General features: G+C 42.8%; 1 protein-coding gene across 4 annotated transcripts in view; it reads left to right on the forward strand.

Annotated features, from left to right (window-relative positions):
• Window positions 1-18,720, forward strand: part of LOC126276649 (probable glycoprotein hormone G-protein coupled receptor) — a 1,482,411-nt gene that overhangs the window by 1,275,392 nt on the left and 188,299 nt on the right. For all 4 annotated transcript variants that reach the window (XM_049977295.1, XM_049977293.1, XM_049977296.1 and 1 more), the window contains 2 exons: window positions 1,910-1,993; window positions 7,281-7,744. In XM_049977295.1, coding sequence (XP_049833252.1) covers window positions 1,910-1,993; window positions 7,281-7,744 — 548 coding nt within the window. The remainder of the gene's footprint in view (window positions 1-1,909; window positions 1,994-7,280; window positions 7,745-18,720) is intronic.

Genomic DNA, 18,720 nt, shown 5'->3' on the forward strand with positions numbered 1-18,720 from the left:
TCCAGTTCTTAAATGGCCTTGTTCGAACCATTCACTAGCTTTCAAAAATAGAAACCGGTCACTGCAGGAACCGACGCTTGATTGCCTCCACATCATAAATGTAATACCTAAACCGGAAAAAAATTGCCCGTTTTGGAAAAATTAGAGATAACTAAATTTCTCAAGCCGTCGGAAAACTTAAGCCTTAAGGATCAATTGGTCACTAAAAACCGAATTTTCTATGATACTACGATGTCAGCTTTGTCAGAATTTAGGTACCTTTTTTTTATGACTGTTGAGTCTGCAGCTCACTTTTGCTGCCTTGTGTCTCCTACCACCTTGACTTCATATTCAGTTCCCCTTTACCCCGAAAAATTTTAGGCCTTCGTGTTTTTTACAATTTGCTCCCCACCCCCTCTGCCCTCCGCATATTTACCATCTTCTGTCCATTCTCTTATCACTCACCCCTCTCCATCTTCGTTTCTATTGGTTTACATTGACATTTTGGTCCATCTCAATAGTTCTCAGTTCACTGAAATAGTTATTTTCTATGTTATCACTAGATTCTCTACTTTTTAATTATTAATAGTAGTTTTAGTCGGCCCTATCATTTTAATAGGCTGTGTTTAGCATTTACTTTACTTCAATCCCTGTTTATTATCAGTGCCGCTAGTCGGCGGTTTCATTAAGTTTCATTCTCACGTCAATTTACTACACGACCCACTCGCTTCGGCATGTACGTTGTCTAGAACAGTATTTGTTTGTCACCGTGATACATCGCTGTGGTCACTAAACCTGTCCTCGTACTGCATAGTACCATGATTTGGTGAGCCTCCTTTTGATTCCTAATTCTGCACTGGCACAGATTGAATTTCTTGTTAATGCTTACATCAGGTCAGAATGGAGTGGACAAATGTACAGTAGTTTTCGAACAGCTTGATCTTCTTAGAATCTACTTATATATTACTAACGCAAAGCTCCTTTTACAGATAATTAACTATTAAGAGTTTGGACGTTTTATTTCCACACATTTAAAAGACAATAGCATATTTTACACAATTTTGTTCTTGTCTAGATATCTAAACCCTCTGAAACAAACACTAAAAGGATAACTTAAGATGATTTTTGTATCTCAATGCACCAAAATCTTCTGACGAAAACAGATCCACGTAATTGAACTTGCCGCGCTTCATGTCCAATCGGAGGAAGGCGCATACTGCGAACTAAATGCCGTGAAAACCCCCCTTCAGGAAAATCCTCTCCATAGTCAGCAGTAGTGGACGTGAATGCTCCTGTATATAAATCATTAAATCCAGCATTATTGCCACTATCAGCAAAGCTCTGAGCTAATAAGACAATACCACACAGAAGTGAAAGCAAGTTCAAGGTTCCATATTAACGCCAAATATTTGCTGATGCACACTTGAAAACATACTTTTTATCAGTTATTTTTTAGGAATAGACTAGTATATTTGCGTGCTGGAGAAGACGTTAAAAACTGTCGATGTTGCTCACTTAGTTAAATGATGACTCTTTAAGACGGGATGACCAAGTAGATAAACAAACTTATGCATTGAAACTTAAGTGAAGAGTTTTATTTCGTGGTGTTTCACTGCCGGTTTTTCCCATTTACGCCTAGTGGCTAGTGACTTTCCGCCCAATAAAAGGCACCAAAGACAGAATGCGCTGATAAAATTAAAAGGACAGTCTAGTGAACAGATATGGCGAATTAAGCAGCTATTGGAGAAAATATTTGCAGGTCACACAATAAAAAAAATTAATTGAATAAGGTACAAACGTAAAAAGTTCGATTTGTTTGGGTTACGAGAGTTAATAACAAATGGTTTCCCAAGGAAAATCCACTATAAATACAGTAGCGCACAAAGTAAGGTTTATGTACTTTATGAGCGTTGCTTGTTCCCTGTTGCAGCACCTTCGGGAGGCATGGCTAACGTACAGCTTCCATTGTTGCGCCTTCAAGTTTCCAGCCAGGCACGACCCTGAGAAGCACAAGGTCAGTATCAGTTTTGCTTAGAATTCTTATTGCTCAGCCGTCAAGCTCATCATTATAACATTTTATGATATTGCTTTGTAAAAATATACAGACCACTAGCATCTCAAACTTAAAGAAAAACTCAGAATTTGCGTTTTCATTTCAAAAATCAACTAAGTATCCAAAAAACGATGTGTGTGGAGGTGCGAAGAACGTCAAATTGATTTTAGTTTTTTGATTCCCGTATTTACAAAACCGCGTGGTAGCGGAAGTGGTGGTCGCTTGCGGGCCGAGACAGAGCCTCCTCGGCTTTGCTCGGTCCTTCTAGGAGGTGCCCGGTACTGCGCGACATTTCATTTAGTTTTGCGGTGTGGCATTTTCCCGTATGCACAGCTCTCTTCAGTTCGACAGAATCGTGGTATCACCACTGTTACTCTTCGCTGTTTTTTCGTGGTATGGAGGATTTTGGCAGGTCCAGTTGCTGTTTGCACATAAAGAGACAATCTAGCGATGTATCGTCACAAGCCTTTAAAACGGAATGTGACTGATATGAGAGAGGGATGAGAATTCTCCATATATATATTGCAGTGGTGTAAATTTGATATGAAATGACATTCCACTACCACGAAGAAAGAATGTAAAGATTTATTTGACAATGAAAGAACAAAAAATTACAATGGTCGACAGGCGGGATTTTTTCTTCTCAAAATAAAGAATCAATCTGTGCGAAATTTGCAGTCATTGAACACAAGAGCAAACTGGTAGTACAAAAAGGAAAATTTCTGAAATCATAAGCATTATATCACAGTCAGCTCCTACAGTTTTCGAAGTAACTGAACGAAGAGGTTTTTTGTTTCTTTGAAAGACATCATGTTTACGCCAGTGACTGTTATTTCCACTATTGTTGGAGGAGATCAGGCTGAAATATAAGAGATTAATCAGGAAGAATCAGTACGCAAAGATGCGGAATATGCAAGTGCTAAAAAAGAAGAGATTCGCTTGAAATTCTCTAAGACTATACTCACTGCAATAAGGAATAGTTCAAGAGTCACAAGAGGACGAGGTATAGTTGGAAAAGGCCGGGTTATACGGGAAGATTTCAGTTACTTTACATCATGGTCAGACAGCGATTCCGAAATCAGATACTAGATTGTAATGCGTACCCAGGAGCGGTATAGACTCAGGTCACAATGTAGTAGTGATAAGTAGGCTGAAGTTTAAGATGTTAGTCAGGAAGAGTTAATATTCAGATTTACTTACATTCAGTTTTTCTAATATGTAGTGTAACTCACTTCAAGGTCATGATTAAAATTTTCTGAGCTGTTTCAGAGCACGCTTTCCTCTGTATTGCATGAAGGGATGTAGCATTTAACTCATTGCCACTTGTTATTGTCAAAAATATTATCGAACAGGGTATCAAGAAAAATTTGTGAGTGGACTGATGATTTTTTGGTAGGGAGGATGCAGCAGATTATCTTCCTGGAGAGTAATCAACAGACGTAGAAGTAACTTTGGGCGTGCCCATGAAAGTGTGTTGGGGAGGAAATGACGATGATAAGGACAACACAACACCCGGTCCCTGAACGGAGAAATCTCCGACCCAGTCGGGAATCGAACCCTGGCCGTTTGATATGACATTCCGTCGCGCTGACCACTCAGCTATCAGGGGTGGACACTCTGACAGGTGACACGTACGTAAGCATCATATCTGACCATCTGCATCCATACATGTCCATTATGCATTCCGACGGACTTGGACAATTCCAGCAGGACACTGTGACACCGCACACGTCCAGAATTGCTACACAGTAGCTCCAGGTACACTCTTCTGAGTTTAAACTCTTTCACTGGCCACCAAATTCCCCAAACATGAACATTATTGAGCATATGTGGGATGCCTTGCAACGTGCTGTTCAGTAAAGATCTCCACCTCCTCGTACTCTTACCGATTTATAGAAAGCCCTGAAGGATTCATATGTCAGTTCCCTCCAGCATTACTTAAACATTAGTCGAGTGCATGCCAAGTCGACTTGCGGTACTTCTGTGTGTTCACGGGAGCCCTACACGATATTAGGCAGGTGCACAAGTTTCTTCGGCTCTTCGGTGTATATGCATTTCTGTTCGGATACTTCCATCATATTAAAACGTAGAATTCATGGATACTTCCATCATATTAAAACGTAGAATTCATAAAACTAAGTTCAGTATTAGTTAAAAATCCAGGCGCCTCCAGGATCGTGGTGGCTGAGGTGGTGTGGCGGGTAGAGCACTCGACACTGGCCCTTGAAGTCTTGTGTTCAGTCCCAGTGAGCGGCGTAGATTTTTCCTCCTTTTAGTCCCTTTAAGAGGGCCTCACGTAGGCTCAACCTGCTGTCAAGTGATGACGGAAATCCCGAGGGAAAACGACGGCTGGGACGATGGGGTAGCCACCCCTCCCCTCCTAATGCCACGGAGAAGAAAGGCTGCATTCATTCTACATTCAGCCCAGCAGCCGACCACGGGCTGTAAGCCGCAGACTACATCTCACCAGGATCTAGACGTCTTTATTATCAAAAATCCAAAATAATCATAGGTTCATTTAGGAAATTTATTTCCTTCATTAATAACATATAGTAGAAATATCCCTAGAGTGAGCATTAAGATGCACAGAATTGTTTTTCTGTTGTCAACACACATTGCCACCGAGGTCAGAAGTCCCATGATGACGCAGGTTTGTCCGTAATGTCATTACATCGCTGGTACAGTCACATTCCCTTCGTATGTGATGTGGATTTGTTATAGGAGTTCTCTAGACACCATAAGAATTCCCATAGGATACCTGGAATAAACTTGGCTCTATGCTTTGAAGAGCAAATAAACGTGCATCACGTCAAGGCACCGCCACGTCATCGAGTAATCATACTGTCAGTAACATCACGTCACGCCAATTCGGTTATCCCAGTAACTAACGACGAAAGTGAGTTTATGAGTCACCAAAAGTGATACAAAAAGTCAGAGTATATAATTGGAATTGAGGAACTATGAAGGAAAAATTTATTAATGGTCAAATCAAAGTCCATAACATTTGTTCTTGACAATTTTGTTTGGTAATGTGCTATGTTCTGTTAGTGCGAAACCTAAGAAATTTTTTCGCTGTCGAATTTCGGGCCTCGCTTGTGTAAGAACACTCTTGGAATATATATCCAAGTCGTCAAGGAAGATTTGCAATTATCCAGGAAAACAAACCAGATTACGAAGACACGAATGTACTGCAGTAACACGAGTGAAAGTGGCAAAAATAGGTTAACTTACGAAGTTAGCAAACGACGATACCGTCAAAACTTTCTTCCCAAGAAACCTTGTCGTACCGCGATGTCATGTGACAGTCCATTGACGAACTGTGCGAATACCGCCGGCCGGCGTGGCGAAGCAGTTCTGGCCGCTTCAGTCTGGAACCGCGCGACCGCCACGGTCGCAGGTTCGAATCCTGCCTCGGGCATAGATGTGTGTGATGTCCTTAGGTTAGCTATGTTTAAGTAGTTCTAAGTTCTAGGGACTGATGACCTCAGTTGTTGAGTCCCATAGTGGTCAGATCCATTTGAAACATTTTTGTGAATACCGCCGTTTGGAACGTTTTAAGGTGACGTGACGGCCAATGTGAATTTGACTTAAACAAACAGCGTCGTCCCGAGATCACGTGACAGTTCCAGCTTAATGTTGGCAATTGTAAACGTTTAAAAACAGCTTAATAACAACGCTTTTTATAGTTATGTATTGCAGCAAATACTCGGTCCGCGTCGGCGCACTGTTGCCAACAATACGTATTATTTGTGGAGTAAATTCACGGAAGTCCTGTAGAAACCTCTTCAAAGAACTGGGTATACTAACTACTGCCTCTCAGTATATTTTCCTTAATGAAATTTGTCCTAAATAATATATCTCTTTTTTCCAACAAACAGCTCAGTTCATACCTTCAATACCAGGAACAAAAATGATCTGCACAAGAACTTAAAAGCATCTACTTTAGTTCAAAAAGGGATCCACTACTCAGGAACGTTCATCTTCAATAATTTGCCAGCAAACATAAAAAATTTAGTTACAAATAAAGACCAGTTTAAAAGGAGCCTGACAGACTTGCTAGTGGCCAACTCCTTCCACTCCATTGACAAATGTTTTAATAGAAACAATTGATATATTGTGTACAGGGTATTACAAAAAGGTACGGCCAAACGTTGAGGAAACATTCCTCACACACAAATAAAGAAAATATGTTATGTGGACATGTGTCCGGAAACGCTTAATTTCCACGTTAGAGCTCATTTTAGTTTGTTCTTCCACCTACGCTTAATGGGGCACGTTATCATGATTTCATATGGGATACTCTACCTGAGCTGCTAGAACATGTGCCTTTACAAGTACGACACAACATGTGGTTCATGCACGATGGAGCTCCTGCACATTTCAGTCGAAGTGTTCGTACGCTTCTCAACAACAGAATCGGTGACCGATGGATTGGTAGAGGCGGACCAATTCCATGGCCTCCACGCTCTCCTGACCTCAACCCTCTTGACTTTCATTTATGGGGGCATTTGAAAGCTCTTGTCTACGCAAAGCCGGTACCAAATGTAGAGACTCTTCGTGCTCGTATTGTGGACGGCTGTGATACAACACGGCATTCTCCAGGGCTGTATCAGTGCATCAGGGATTCCATGCGACGGAGGGTGGATGCATGCATCCTCGTTAACGGAGGACATTTTGAACATTTCCTGTAACAAAGTGTTTGAAGTCACGCTGGTACGTTCTGTTGCTGTGTTTTACCATTCCATGATTAATGTGATTTGAAAAGAAGTAATAAAATGAGCTCTAACATGGAAAGTAAGCGTTTCCAGACACATGTCCACATAACATATTTTCTTTCTTTGTGTGTGAGGAATGTTACCTGAAAATTTGGCCGTACCTTTTTGCAACACCCTGTATAATCATACTATTAGTATTGTTATTTCAGCTTAAAAATATTGACATGTTCCACATCCAGGAGAATCTTCTCAGCACGGATCTATGGAACGAAAAACTAATCTAATATAATCTAAACAACAATGTTCACTCCAGGTGCGTTTCTACTCGTAGATTAATACGCCCCATACAGCTGTAGTGACACTCCACTAGGAGTAGCCCCGCAGCGGTTTGGTGCTAGAGTAACGGTGGTAAAAAACCACCGTTACTGTACTACCAAACCGGCGCGGTCTGTTCATTTTAGTCACGATAGGTTCACACACTGAACTTGAATAGATGTGTAGTAGCTGCGAGAGATGTGTCTGTGCCTGTGCAGGCTTACATGGCGATGATGCGCAACTACTGCGGCGCCGACTTCGACGACACGGGGCAGGCGGGCGCGTCTGCGGCCACCACCGAGGGGGAGCTGAGGTGGCGGCGCGACACGGACCACGGCGGGGACTTGGGAGAGTTCGGCGAGTGGGGCGACGGCTTCCAGGGGGGCGACCTGGCCGGCAGCGACGAGCGGCTGACCGAGGAGGGCGGCGGCTGGTGGGGCGACCTGGGGGCGGCGGAGGAGGCGGGCTGGGGCGACCTGGCCGACGAGGACGCCTACTCGTGGCAGAGCGAGCAGCCGCAGCCCGGCTTCCAGCAGCTGGAGCCGCTGCGGCCCGCGCCCACGCCGCGCCACGGCCACGGCCAGCGCCCGCACCAGCACGAGGACCACGGCGACTTCTCGCAGACCACGGCGCGCATCCCCGACACGCGCATACACGCCCTCTGCGGAAACCTCTCGCGTAGGTACGTTACCGTTTTGCTTAGCACTTGCAGCGGCCCATCGCCGGCTTCGACTTAGTTCCTTTGGCCCCTATGGGGGCGTAGGGCATCCAGGAGAACTCGCCATCCGCCTCTCTCTTTGGCCATTTGTCTCAATTCTGCCCAGGCCTTGCCACCTCTTTTTGCTTGCTCTTCCACTGTCCTCTCCCATGTGCTCCTAGGCCTACATCTACATCGACATACATACTCCGCAATCCACCATACGGTGCGTGTCGGAGGGTACCTCGTACCACAACTAGCATCTTCTCTCCCTGTTCCACTCTCAAACAGAACGAGGGAAAAATGACTGCCTATATGCCTCTGTACGAGCCCTAATGTCTCTTATCTTATCTTTGTGGTCTTTCCGCAAAATGTAAGTTGGCGGCAGTAAATTTGTACTGCAGTCAGCCTCAAATGCTGTTTCTCTAAATTTACTCAGTAGCGATTCACGAAAAGAACGCCTCCTTTCCTCTAGAGACTCCCACCCGAGTTCCTGAAGCATTTCCGTAACACTCGCGTGATGATCAACCCTACCAGTAACAAATCTAGCAGCCCGCCTCTGAATTGCTTCTATGTCCTCCCTCAATCCGACCTGACAAGGATCCCAAACGCTCGAGCAGTACTCAAGAATAGGTCGCACCAGCATGCTATAACCGGTCTCCTTTACAGATGAACCACATCTTCCCAAAATTCTACCAATGAACGGAAGACGACCATCCGCCTTCCCCACAACTACTGCCATTACATGCTTGTCCCATTTCATATCGCTCTGCAATGTTACGCCCAAATATTTAATCGACGTGACTGTGTCAAGAGCTACACTACTAATGGAGTATTCAAACATTACGGATTTCTTTTTCCTATTCATCTGCACTAATTTACCTTTATCTATATTTAAAGATAGCTGTCATTCTTTACACCAATCACAAATCATGTCCAAGTCATCTTGTATCCCCCTACAGCCACGCAACGACGACACCTTCCCCTACATCACAGCATCATCACCAAACAGCCGCACATTGCTATCCACCCTATCCAAAAGATCATTTATGTAGATGTTCCCTGGGGATCCATTCCAATGTTTTTTGCTCGATGGCTCCATCTGGTTTTCTCAAGGTGTACCCCAACCAACCCCACTTTCTCTCTCGTATCTGGTCTTCTATAGGTATCTGGTTTGTTATTCGTCAGAGCTACTCATTACCTATTTTTTCTGTCCACCAGATATTCATAATTCTTCGAAGACATCTATTGATAAAACTGTGTAACTGAGATGTTATCTTTTTATCCATTTTCCAGCTTTCACTGGCGTACAGAGGGACAGCCTTCACATCTGTATTAAAAATACGGATTTTTGTTTTGTATATGACATTTCTATTATTCCATATTGGATACAACTGTACGAAGGCAGCATTTGCCATTTTAATGCGGTTTTTCACGTCATCACCAGCTTCACCATCTTCCGTCACTATACTACCCAGATACAGCAATGACTAGACAGTCTCCACCCGCTACTCCCCTATTAACTGTGGCACATCCATGTTCCCTGAATTTACTCTCATTTCCTTTGTTTCGCCTGTATTTATCTTGAGGCCAGCAGTCTCTGCTTCTTCTTCGGCAGGTTTCATTTATTTTGCATATCAGTCAGCCTTTGAGCTAATAAAGCTATGTCGTCTGCAAAATCCAAATCCTCCAGACGTTCATGGAATCCCCACCGGATTCCTCGTCTCCTGCCTGCTGTGACTCTTCTCATACCTGAGTCTAGAACACGTAGGAAAATTGTTGGTGATAAAATGCAACCCTGCCGGACTCCAGTTGTTACTTTTATGAGCTCTGTCATGTTTCTCTTGTGCAGTACGCAACATTTATAGCCATCGTATAGATCTTTTATGATGTTTAAGATCTTCTGTGGTATGCCATACTTCCGCAACTCCTACCAGAGCACTTTAATTTTCACGGAATCTAAATCAAGGATGCCAGATACATGGTTGTTTGGAATTCTTTGCTATGCTCTAAAATGATCCTCAGAGTGTTAATAAGATCAACACAACTGCGTTGTGCCCTATAACCGGCCTATTATTTACGCTGTCGCTTTTCAAAAGACTCTTTAATTCTCTTTTAAATAATTCTGGTGAGAACCTTACTGGGCACTGACAACAATGTAATACCACGCCAGTTGTTAGAGTCTGACTAATTTCCCTTTTTTGGGAGCTTTACCACCAAAACATTTTTCCACTTCTTTGGAGATTTCTCTTCAAGCCAAATATGCTTCGGCAAGGGATGGAGCATTTTAACACTACTTTCAATGTCGGCTTTTATGAGCTGCGGTGCTACGTTTTCTACGCCTGGTTTGCTTTATGGTAATTGCCTGGCATCACACTGGCAGTTCTTGCTATATCAGCAAGTATTCCTAATGTAACTGTGTTCTGTCGACTCTGATCTGGCGCATTCTCAGGGCGTCTAGTATTAGCTGTGGCAGTGTCCTTATTTTACTCAGTAGCACCAAAAATAGTAGTGGCAGAATACCAGGCAGACCTCATTTACTGACGGAGAGGAACCTTCCAGGGTGACTGAAAACAACAGTGTGAAACCAACGGAAAGAATCACTCATGAGTTCCGAAGTGCTACCAGCAGTTCAGGTACCACAATGACTGCTCGTGGAGAGTTAGAAAGTAGGGAATACACGAACAGCTCATCATATTCCGCCTATTTATGTAATCAGTGAAAGGGGGTGTAAAGAGCGAAGACATCGGTCTGTGGAAACGAATAATCTGATTGCATAACGTTATACCCTGTGAAAAGTACATGGAATGACTTGAGCTTGGCGAATGCCCGGAGAGCTTAACGGTCATGTGACAGGAATCCATGTCTAGGCAAATCACGTGTGACCAATCCAGTGTAAATAAACCTCATTTTTCGCTGGCAGAGAACCCAAAGAGAAAATGGCTCTGAGCACTATGGGACTTAACATCTAAGGTCATCAGTCCCCTACAACTTAGAACTACTTAAACCTAACTAACCTAAGGACATCACACACATCCATGCCCGAGGCAAGATTCGAACCTGCGACCGTAGCAGTCGCGCGGTTACGGACTCAAGCGCCTCGAACAACAACGGCCAACGTTGCCAACAAACCCAAAGAGATTCTGGTCATACATAAAGCACACCAGTGGCAAGACTCAATCAATACCTTCACTGCGCGATAACAACGGTGAAGTCACTGACGACAGTGCCACTAAAGCAGACTTATTAAACACGGTTTTCCGAAACTCCTTCACCAAAGAAGAAGAAATAAATATTCCTGAATTCCAATCACGAACAACTGCCAAGATAAGAAACATAGAAGTAGATATCCTCGGTGTAATAAAGCAGCTTACATCATTTAATAAAGGCAAGGCCTCCGGTCCAGATGGTATACCATGAGGTTCCTCTCAGAGTATCCTGATAAAATAGCTCCATTATATTTGCATTTTTATATGCAAACACACGCCTGGAGAAAATCCGTACCTAAAGGCTTAGAAACTGCTCCAGTCGCACCAATACCCAAAAAGGGAAGAAAGAGTAATCCGCTGAATTACAGGCCTATATCATTAACGTCGATTTGCAGTAGGATTTTGGAGCATATATAGTATTCGAACATTATGAAGTACCTCGAAGAAAACGATTTATTGACACACAGTCAGCACGGATTCAGAAAATATCGTTCTTGTGGAACACAACTAGCTCTCTATACTCATGAATTAATAGGGACTATCAACAGGGGATGTCAAGTTGAGTCCATATTTTTAGATTTTCCAGAAGTCTTTCGGCACCGTTCCTCACAAGCGTCTTCTAACCAAACTGCGTGCTTACAGAGTATCGCCTCAGTTGTGCGACTGGATTCGTGATTTCCTGTCAGAAAGGTCACAGTTCGTAGTAATAGACGGATATTCATCGAGTAAGACAGAAATAATATCCGGCGTTCCCCAAGGAAGTGTTATAGACCCTCTATTGTTACTGATCTATATTAACGACATAGGAGACAATCTGAGTAGCCGCCACAGATTGTTTGCAAATGATGCTGTCGTTTACCATCTTCTTAAGTCATTAGATGATCAAAACGACTTGCAAAATGATTCATCATCATCATCATCATTTAAGACTGATTATGCCTTTCAGCGTTCAGTCTGGAGCATAGCCCCCTTATAAAATTCCTCCATGATCCCCTATTCAGTGCTAACATTGGTGCCTCTTCTGATGTTAAACCTATTACTTCAAAATCATTCTTCTTGGTCTTCCCCGACTTAGATTTAGATAAGATATCTGTATGGTGCGAAAAGTGGCAATTGACCCTGAATGAAGATAAGTGTGAAGTTATTCACATAAGTACTAATAGAAATCAGCTAAATTTCGATTACGCGATAAGTCACACAAATCTGAAGGCTGTAAATTCAGCTAAATACTTAGGGATTACAACTACAAATAACCTAAATTGGAACAATCACATAGATAATATTGTGGGTAGAGCAAACCAAAGACTGCGATTCATTGGCAGAACACTTAGGATGTGTAACAGATATACTAAAGAGACTGCTGTCACCACGCTTGTCCTATTATGGAGTATTGCTGTACAGTGTGGGATCCACATCAGGTGGGACTGACGGATGACATCAAAAAAGTGCAAAGAAGGGCAGCTCGTTTTGTATTAAAGCGAAGTAGGGGAGATGTTGCCACAGAGATGATACGTGAATTGGATTGGCAATCATTAAAACAAAGGTGTTTTTAGTTGTGACGGGATCTTCTCATGAAATTTCAATCGTTAGTTTTCTCCTCCGATTGCGAAAACATACCACTTACAATAGGTAGAAATGATCATCGTTATAAAATAGGAGAAATCAGGGCTCGCACAAAAAAATTTAAGTGCTCTGTCTTCCTCCGTGCCGTTCGACAGTGGAACGGTAGAGAGACAGCTTGAAGGTGGTTCATTGAACCCTCAGCCAGCCACTCTTTTGTGAATAGCAGAGTAATCACATAGATGTAGATGTAGATTTTTAGACAGATCTATGCAGTCTGGTAGCCGCAAGTTTCGGAAAGAGGCCCACACTGGTCTACGACACAAATCTACATGCTGCAACCAGGAGACTTAGCCTTCACCAACGGCAGGACTATTGCTGGCTCTGATGTTGTGGCGTTCTAGCCTATTGGCCACCTTTAAGCCTACTTCGAATCGATGTTATCCTTCTAGCCTTGCGGGCAGTTATTCGAGACTGGGGTGGTGCAGCCTGAGCGGGCATAAGGTCGCTGTCTACCTCCGTCTGCAAGTGCAAGCATTATTGATGAATGCCATCTTTCTGTATGTGATCCGCGGTGGGATTCTGCTTCCTCTGGGGCGTCCCTCTGCAAAGCTGCGTCCAATCGATGTACGTGCAACCACACACAGCTCACGTCAGCGTTCCTGCTGAGTCGCGCTGGAGGTTGCAGTTTCTTCTCTAACAAAATGTACGTTTAACCAACGATGTTTTTGTTGATATGGCGGAAGGTTACCAGGGTTCCGCCTACTGTCCCACTGCTACCTTGCCCAGGGTGGTGAACTGTTGCTTCCTGACACGAACAATTGAGATCCACCACAACTGTTGCGGCCATCCACACCCGCTATTACATTGGTCTTTGTTTAGCTGTTTCTGTTTCTCCACTTTCATACTTCGCATTCACATTATCAACTGACGTATGGGCTGTTTTAGAAAGGTTGATACATCCCTGAAGGACTTGTTACTCTGATGGCATCCAATAAACAGTCGATATTCGAAGTCACTGAGCACTTCTGACCAACACATTCTGGTGCTACTGCTTCTCTTCTGTCAACGCAATACTGCCTCACCTTCCCCCTCCCCCACTCCTTTTATACTGGCAGGTAGGGAATCATGACATATCAGTTCTAACAGGGTCATTTCGTTATTTGTAACGCAAATGCTAGAACTGGAAATCCCATCCCAAATAGTTCCAACTGGGACTCCCACTGCCCCACTATCAGCCTGCTTGTTATTTTCCTGAATAGAAAATAGTTCAAATGGCTCTGAGCACTATGGGCTTAACATCTGAGGTCATCGGTCCCCTAGAACTTGGAACTACTTAAACCTAACTAATCTAAGGATGTCACACACATCCATGCCCGACGCAGGATTCGAACCTGCAACCGTAGCAGCAGCGCGGTTCCAGACGTAAGCGCCTAGAACCGCTCGGACACAAGGGCTGGCTCCTGATAGATCCTGCCTCTATAACGTATCAATACTCGAACAGCTCGCTCTATCTAGAGAGTGAAAAATAAAAATAAAACTGTAAATGTCTGATTCATGATCGGCAGCTACACAGGTACACGAATCTACAGGACGCGGCAATAAAAATGGCCTAGAGAACGGCAATCCAGGGTACAAAGAAACACAACAGAGAAAAGGAAGCACGGTACTTACATGGTTATAGCACATGTCGAAAGTGACAACCATTCCATCTCTTGGCACTTTTGGGTCCTGGTCCTCAAGTTGCTGTAAGCGGATCGACGCTGTACTGCTGGAATTGCTGAAGTCTCATACTAAATAGAAATTCTTCCAATCTATATCCATATGTGGGTGGCATACAGCAAAGCAGTGCAATTTTAGTTTTTTTATTTTTCAACGACGCGTTACGCCTTATTTAGGCATCTTCAGGATATCTACATAAAAAAAGAGAACAAATACATCTATTTACGAATCGCGATTGCGTTGTGCAGACTTATGTACAAACAGATCAATTATTGAAAGAGCAAATACCTTAATTTGGTATTTCTTAGAAGAATCTTTTAGTCAGTGTAGCCAAAGGGCATCGTCTAATATATATCAGGCCAACATCGCCTTCGTTAAACTCAGTAAAAACTAGAAATATAAAACAGTAAAATCATTCATTACCTTTTCTAGATGGATGCGAGAGGCACCAAGATCTGCATAACGCGTTCCCGTTCACAGGAGCGAGTAACAGAGTAGGATGGGGGCTTAGGTAGTAAGCATAATGCACCACAGCGTCGTGTGCTGGTACCGAAGCCTAATACAGAATCACCTCAATAGGTGGCGCTGCGACGCACCAGTGATAAGAATGAGAGATCGTAAACTGGATATACATACCCACTAAAACTTTGTAAGTGTAATGCGCATAAAACATTGATAAGATGGAATTACTAGGGGCAACACTTCTGCAATAACTTATCCTACAATTTTGACGAAGTAAAATATAAATGAAGGCGGTAAATTTAAAATGAGAAAACAAGGTGTATAATACAACACACAGATGCAGTACATAAACAGATTTTTCGTATCATATACCACAAGAACGAGATCATTAAAAACACAAGACCGTAATTTGAGATAAAGAGGCCGCCCGTATAACACTCAATACTGAGTCATTCGGAGCTCGAACTTCTAGCAAGAAAACTTTTTTTATAAAATACAAGTAAAATTATTAGGCTTAAAAAATATACACCAACGTGGAAGACAGACGTTATGCGGGTAAACTCCCCCCCCCCCCCCCCCCACATTTTTTATAGCTACATTGAAATGTCTAAAATGCGTCATCATTTCAAACGACAAACTCGCATGTATCCTATTTGAGTAAAAAAAGAAACCCTAATGACTTGGCTAAGAAGACGACATAAGACCAAAGAGGAACATGACTCAGATTTAGGCAGAATTACGAGAGCTCGAGGATTACATTAATAACACCGATTTCATAACTTCAAATAAGGCCTGATTGGCGCCAAATATTTGGCCGTCCATTTTAACAAATACTCTCACACTAAATGTTTTTCTGCAATTTTTGTTGCGATACACCTTAGACTTGATGGCTCCCCACACTACGTAATCGCAGACTGACAGGCCAAGTAATCAGGTGGCCAGCTAGGGCCGCGGCCAGACTGACCTCAGTTAACAACTCCGTCAAAATGTGCTACAAGGTTCGACCGGCTGAATGGGCAGTTGCTTCATCCTGTTGGACGTAATTGTACGTCTTTTTCTCCTCCGTTACAGCTGTCACAAATGGTGACCACTCGTCCGGGCCACTTTTATTTGCCCCACCCTGCACAATGGGACAGATCTGAAACAGACCACTCTCTCCTTGGAGTAGGAAAAAAAGCCAGAAACCAAGTTGGGTGGATACTCGTACATAGTACATGTCGAAAAAGCTGTTAATTTAATTATCTTAAGAAATAAAAGAATTCTTACAATTCGCGATGGTAATGCTACTCATCTCGTATTGGGATCATTGACTGTCCATTCTACGACCTGCGGAAACCAAATTAACGAGATCTGCGCTAAACCAAAGAAAAACATTCATTACTTACACATTTGTGCGCTATTACACAACGGACGCGCCCACCACACTCATAACACAAGTAAATCGTGTGCGTGAACTAGAAGAGATCCAGGTTCGCCACTGGGCACCCATGCTTGAATAAACGATGCTGAGTCATTTGTGACAAATTTTAATTGTCTTGGTTGCAATAAAATGCCATTATAAGTACCGGTTTCAGTTCTTGGATCTATGACAATAGAAGAAATTGGCTTTCAGTTAACGTGAAAATCTCATACACATTTTTCTGAAAGCACTAAAATATAAAAAATATCAAAAAATCTACCATGCTTACGTTAGAATGAGTTAATAAACAATCCATATCTCTGAGTCCCTCAGCTGGCAATTTCAGGTTTTACAAATGCTGAGTCATTGAAAACTGGTGTTACATCTGCCTCAGTCAACGCAAAGTGCGTTTTCGCAACTATCTTCATTCAAGCATTTCTGTATTCAGCTCTGTTATACACACTAGAACTGGCAGCAACTCTGCGATCATCCACTGTGCATTATACATGGCTACATTGCTTACAAAGAGCAATCTGACCCTGGAATCTTTGGCGTGCATGTCTGCGACCAGCTGATATTGTCAACTTCTGACCATCCTTCAAACTATTTTTAAGAGCAATGACAGACTCTGACATCAAAATTTGTTGTGTACATCGTAATATTTCGTTTAATAACGGTATTTACAAACTCTTACACCTTTGACAATCACTTAAAATCCACTACCACTTCATATTTTAGTATGGGACCTACTGTCACAGAAATAAGGTAAAAACTGTCTCCTGACTGTGAAGTAAATGCCGGGACTGATATCTCTTACACGTATTTCTAATAGGGACATCCTTCGCCAGTTCTCAGTTCACTGGTATTTGGTTAAAAGGAAAGTATAGGCCATTTAACCCGAGGAGACCCCTGACACTTAAAGTGCTCTTTGCCCAACGTCTTTGCACGTTTACTGCTGTCAGTCATATAACACGATTTTACATACAGGGTATCCCATTTATCTTGACCACACGAAATAACTGCTTGTACAAATGCAAATTACAAAATGTTTCAAGCAAGTGTTCTTTAGCCGTCAAAGGGACATCAATCAGCATGATTGCCTTCGTTGTGGCTTTGATTTTTACAATGATATGAACAGCAATATGATTTCTTTAACTGGCACCCTGTATTTTACATTCGGGAATTCATATCCTCTCCTAAAGACCTATTCAAAAATGTATCACAGTGTACCATTCACTGAAACACAACGCTATTTATTACATAACACAACACTGACTTTGAGCCCGGGATCACGAACTCGTCCACTTGCTGGAATTTTCAGGAAAGAAATGAATACCAAGTAAATACATAACACAAAATTGGTTTTAAGTCTCCTGTTCCATTGCCCAGGAGTAGAATATTCAAAGTTGCTCGAAATGGTGACCCTGGACATCGATGCATTGGTGCACTCGTTGAATGAAAGAATTATTTACAGCTTCCAGTGTTGCCCGCTGAAGAGAATTACAAGCAAGCACGATACCTTCCTGCATGTCCTCTGGAGGTGTTGGAATATCGCGATAGACAACGTCTTCAATGCATCCCCAAAGAAAAAAGTCCAGAGAATTTAAATCAGGAGACCTAGCAGGCTAAGTAACTGTTCCTCCTCGACCAACCTATCAGGCAGGATATCTTCGGTTCAGAAAGCGACGTGCACTCAAGACATTAAGTGCTGGACATCCATCGTGTTGATACCACATAATCATTCTGGTTCTTAGCGGCACTTCATCCAGAAGAGGAAGAAGAATTCGTCTGAGGAAGTTGGCATAGGCTGTGCCGTTGAGACTATCATTGATGAAATAAGGGCCAATAATTGTAGTACCAAGCACCCCACACGTGACGTTAACTCTCCATTTACGCTGGCGTTCCACCTATCTAAGCCATCGTGGGTTGTTGCTGGACCAATAATGCATGTTCCTTGTATTTACCTGTCCTTTGCTTGAGAGGGAACATTCAACAATTTGGCCAGTACTTACTGCTGTGCCCGCTGACAGAACAGTAGACGATTCTGTAAATCATTCCCATTCAATTCTTGATGAAGGTGTACATGGTAAGGATGGAACCGGTGACGTGTAAGAATACGATTTACACTAGTTTTAGGAATGCCAGTCTCGTGTTCAACCTGCCGTGTACTCACATGTTAATTCATAGCAACGGAATCGAGAACAGTAACTTCGGCAGATTCGTCTGTGCGAGAGTTACGACGACTGCGTTGTCGTGGGTTGAAACTTCCCGTTTCCTGAAGCGTCGCAAAAGGTGAGAAAACATCCGTCGGGAAGATGGGTTCTTGTCAGGATATCGCTCTATGTACAGATCCACTGCCTGCGCAGCATTTCGCTTGCCTTCAACAACAACAATAAAAGAAACGTTACATCGATGCAGTTTGTAGGAGGGACAGCCTTTATTGTATGCCTCCTCTACACAACAGAATTTAAAAGGACTAAACTACTGTACTAAATGTACGCGTACATAAGAAAACAGTATTGCAGTTACTGTTCTGCTAACTAACATTCCCCATAGATTTGTAGCATTTCTACCTTCTCTTCTTTGGTGTACATTCTACTCACACAACT

Source organism: Schistocerca gregaria, chromosome 1 (genome assembly GCF_023897955.1).
Source record: "Schistocerca gregaria isolate iqSchGreg1 chromosome 1, iqSchGreg1.2, whole genome shotgun sequence".
In the NCBI taxonomy this organism is placed as follows: domain Eukaryota; kingdom Metazoa; phylum Arthropoda; class Insecta; order Orthoptera; family Acrididae; genus Schistocerca; species Schistocerca gregaria.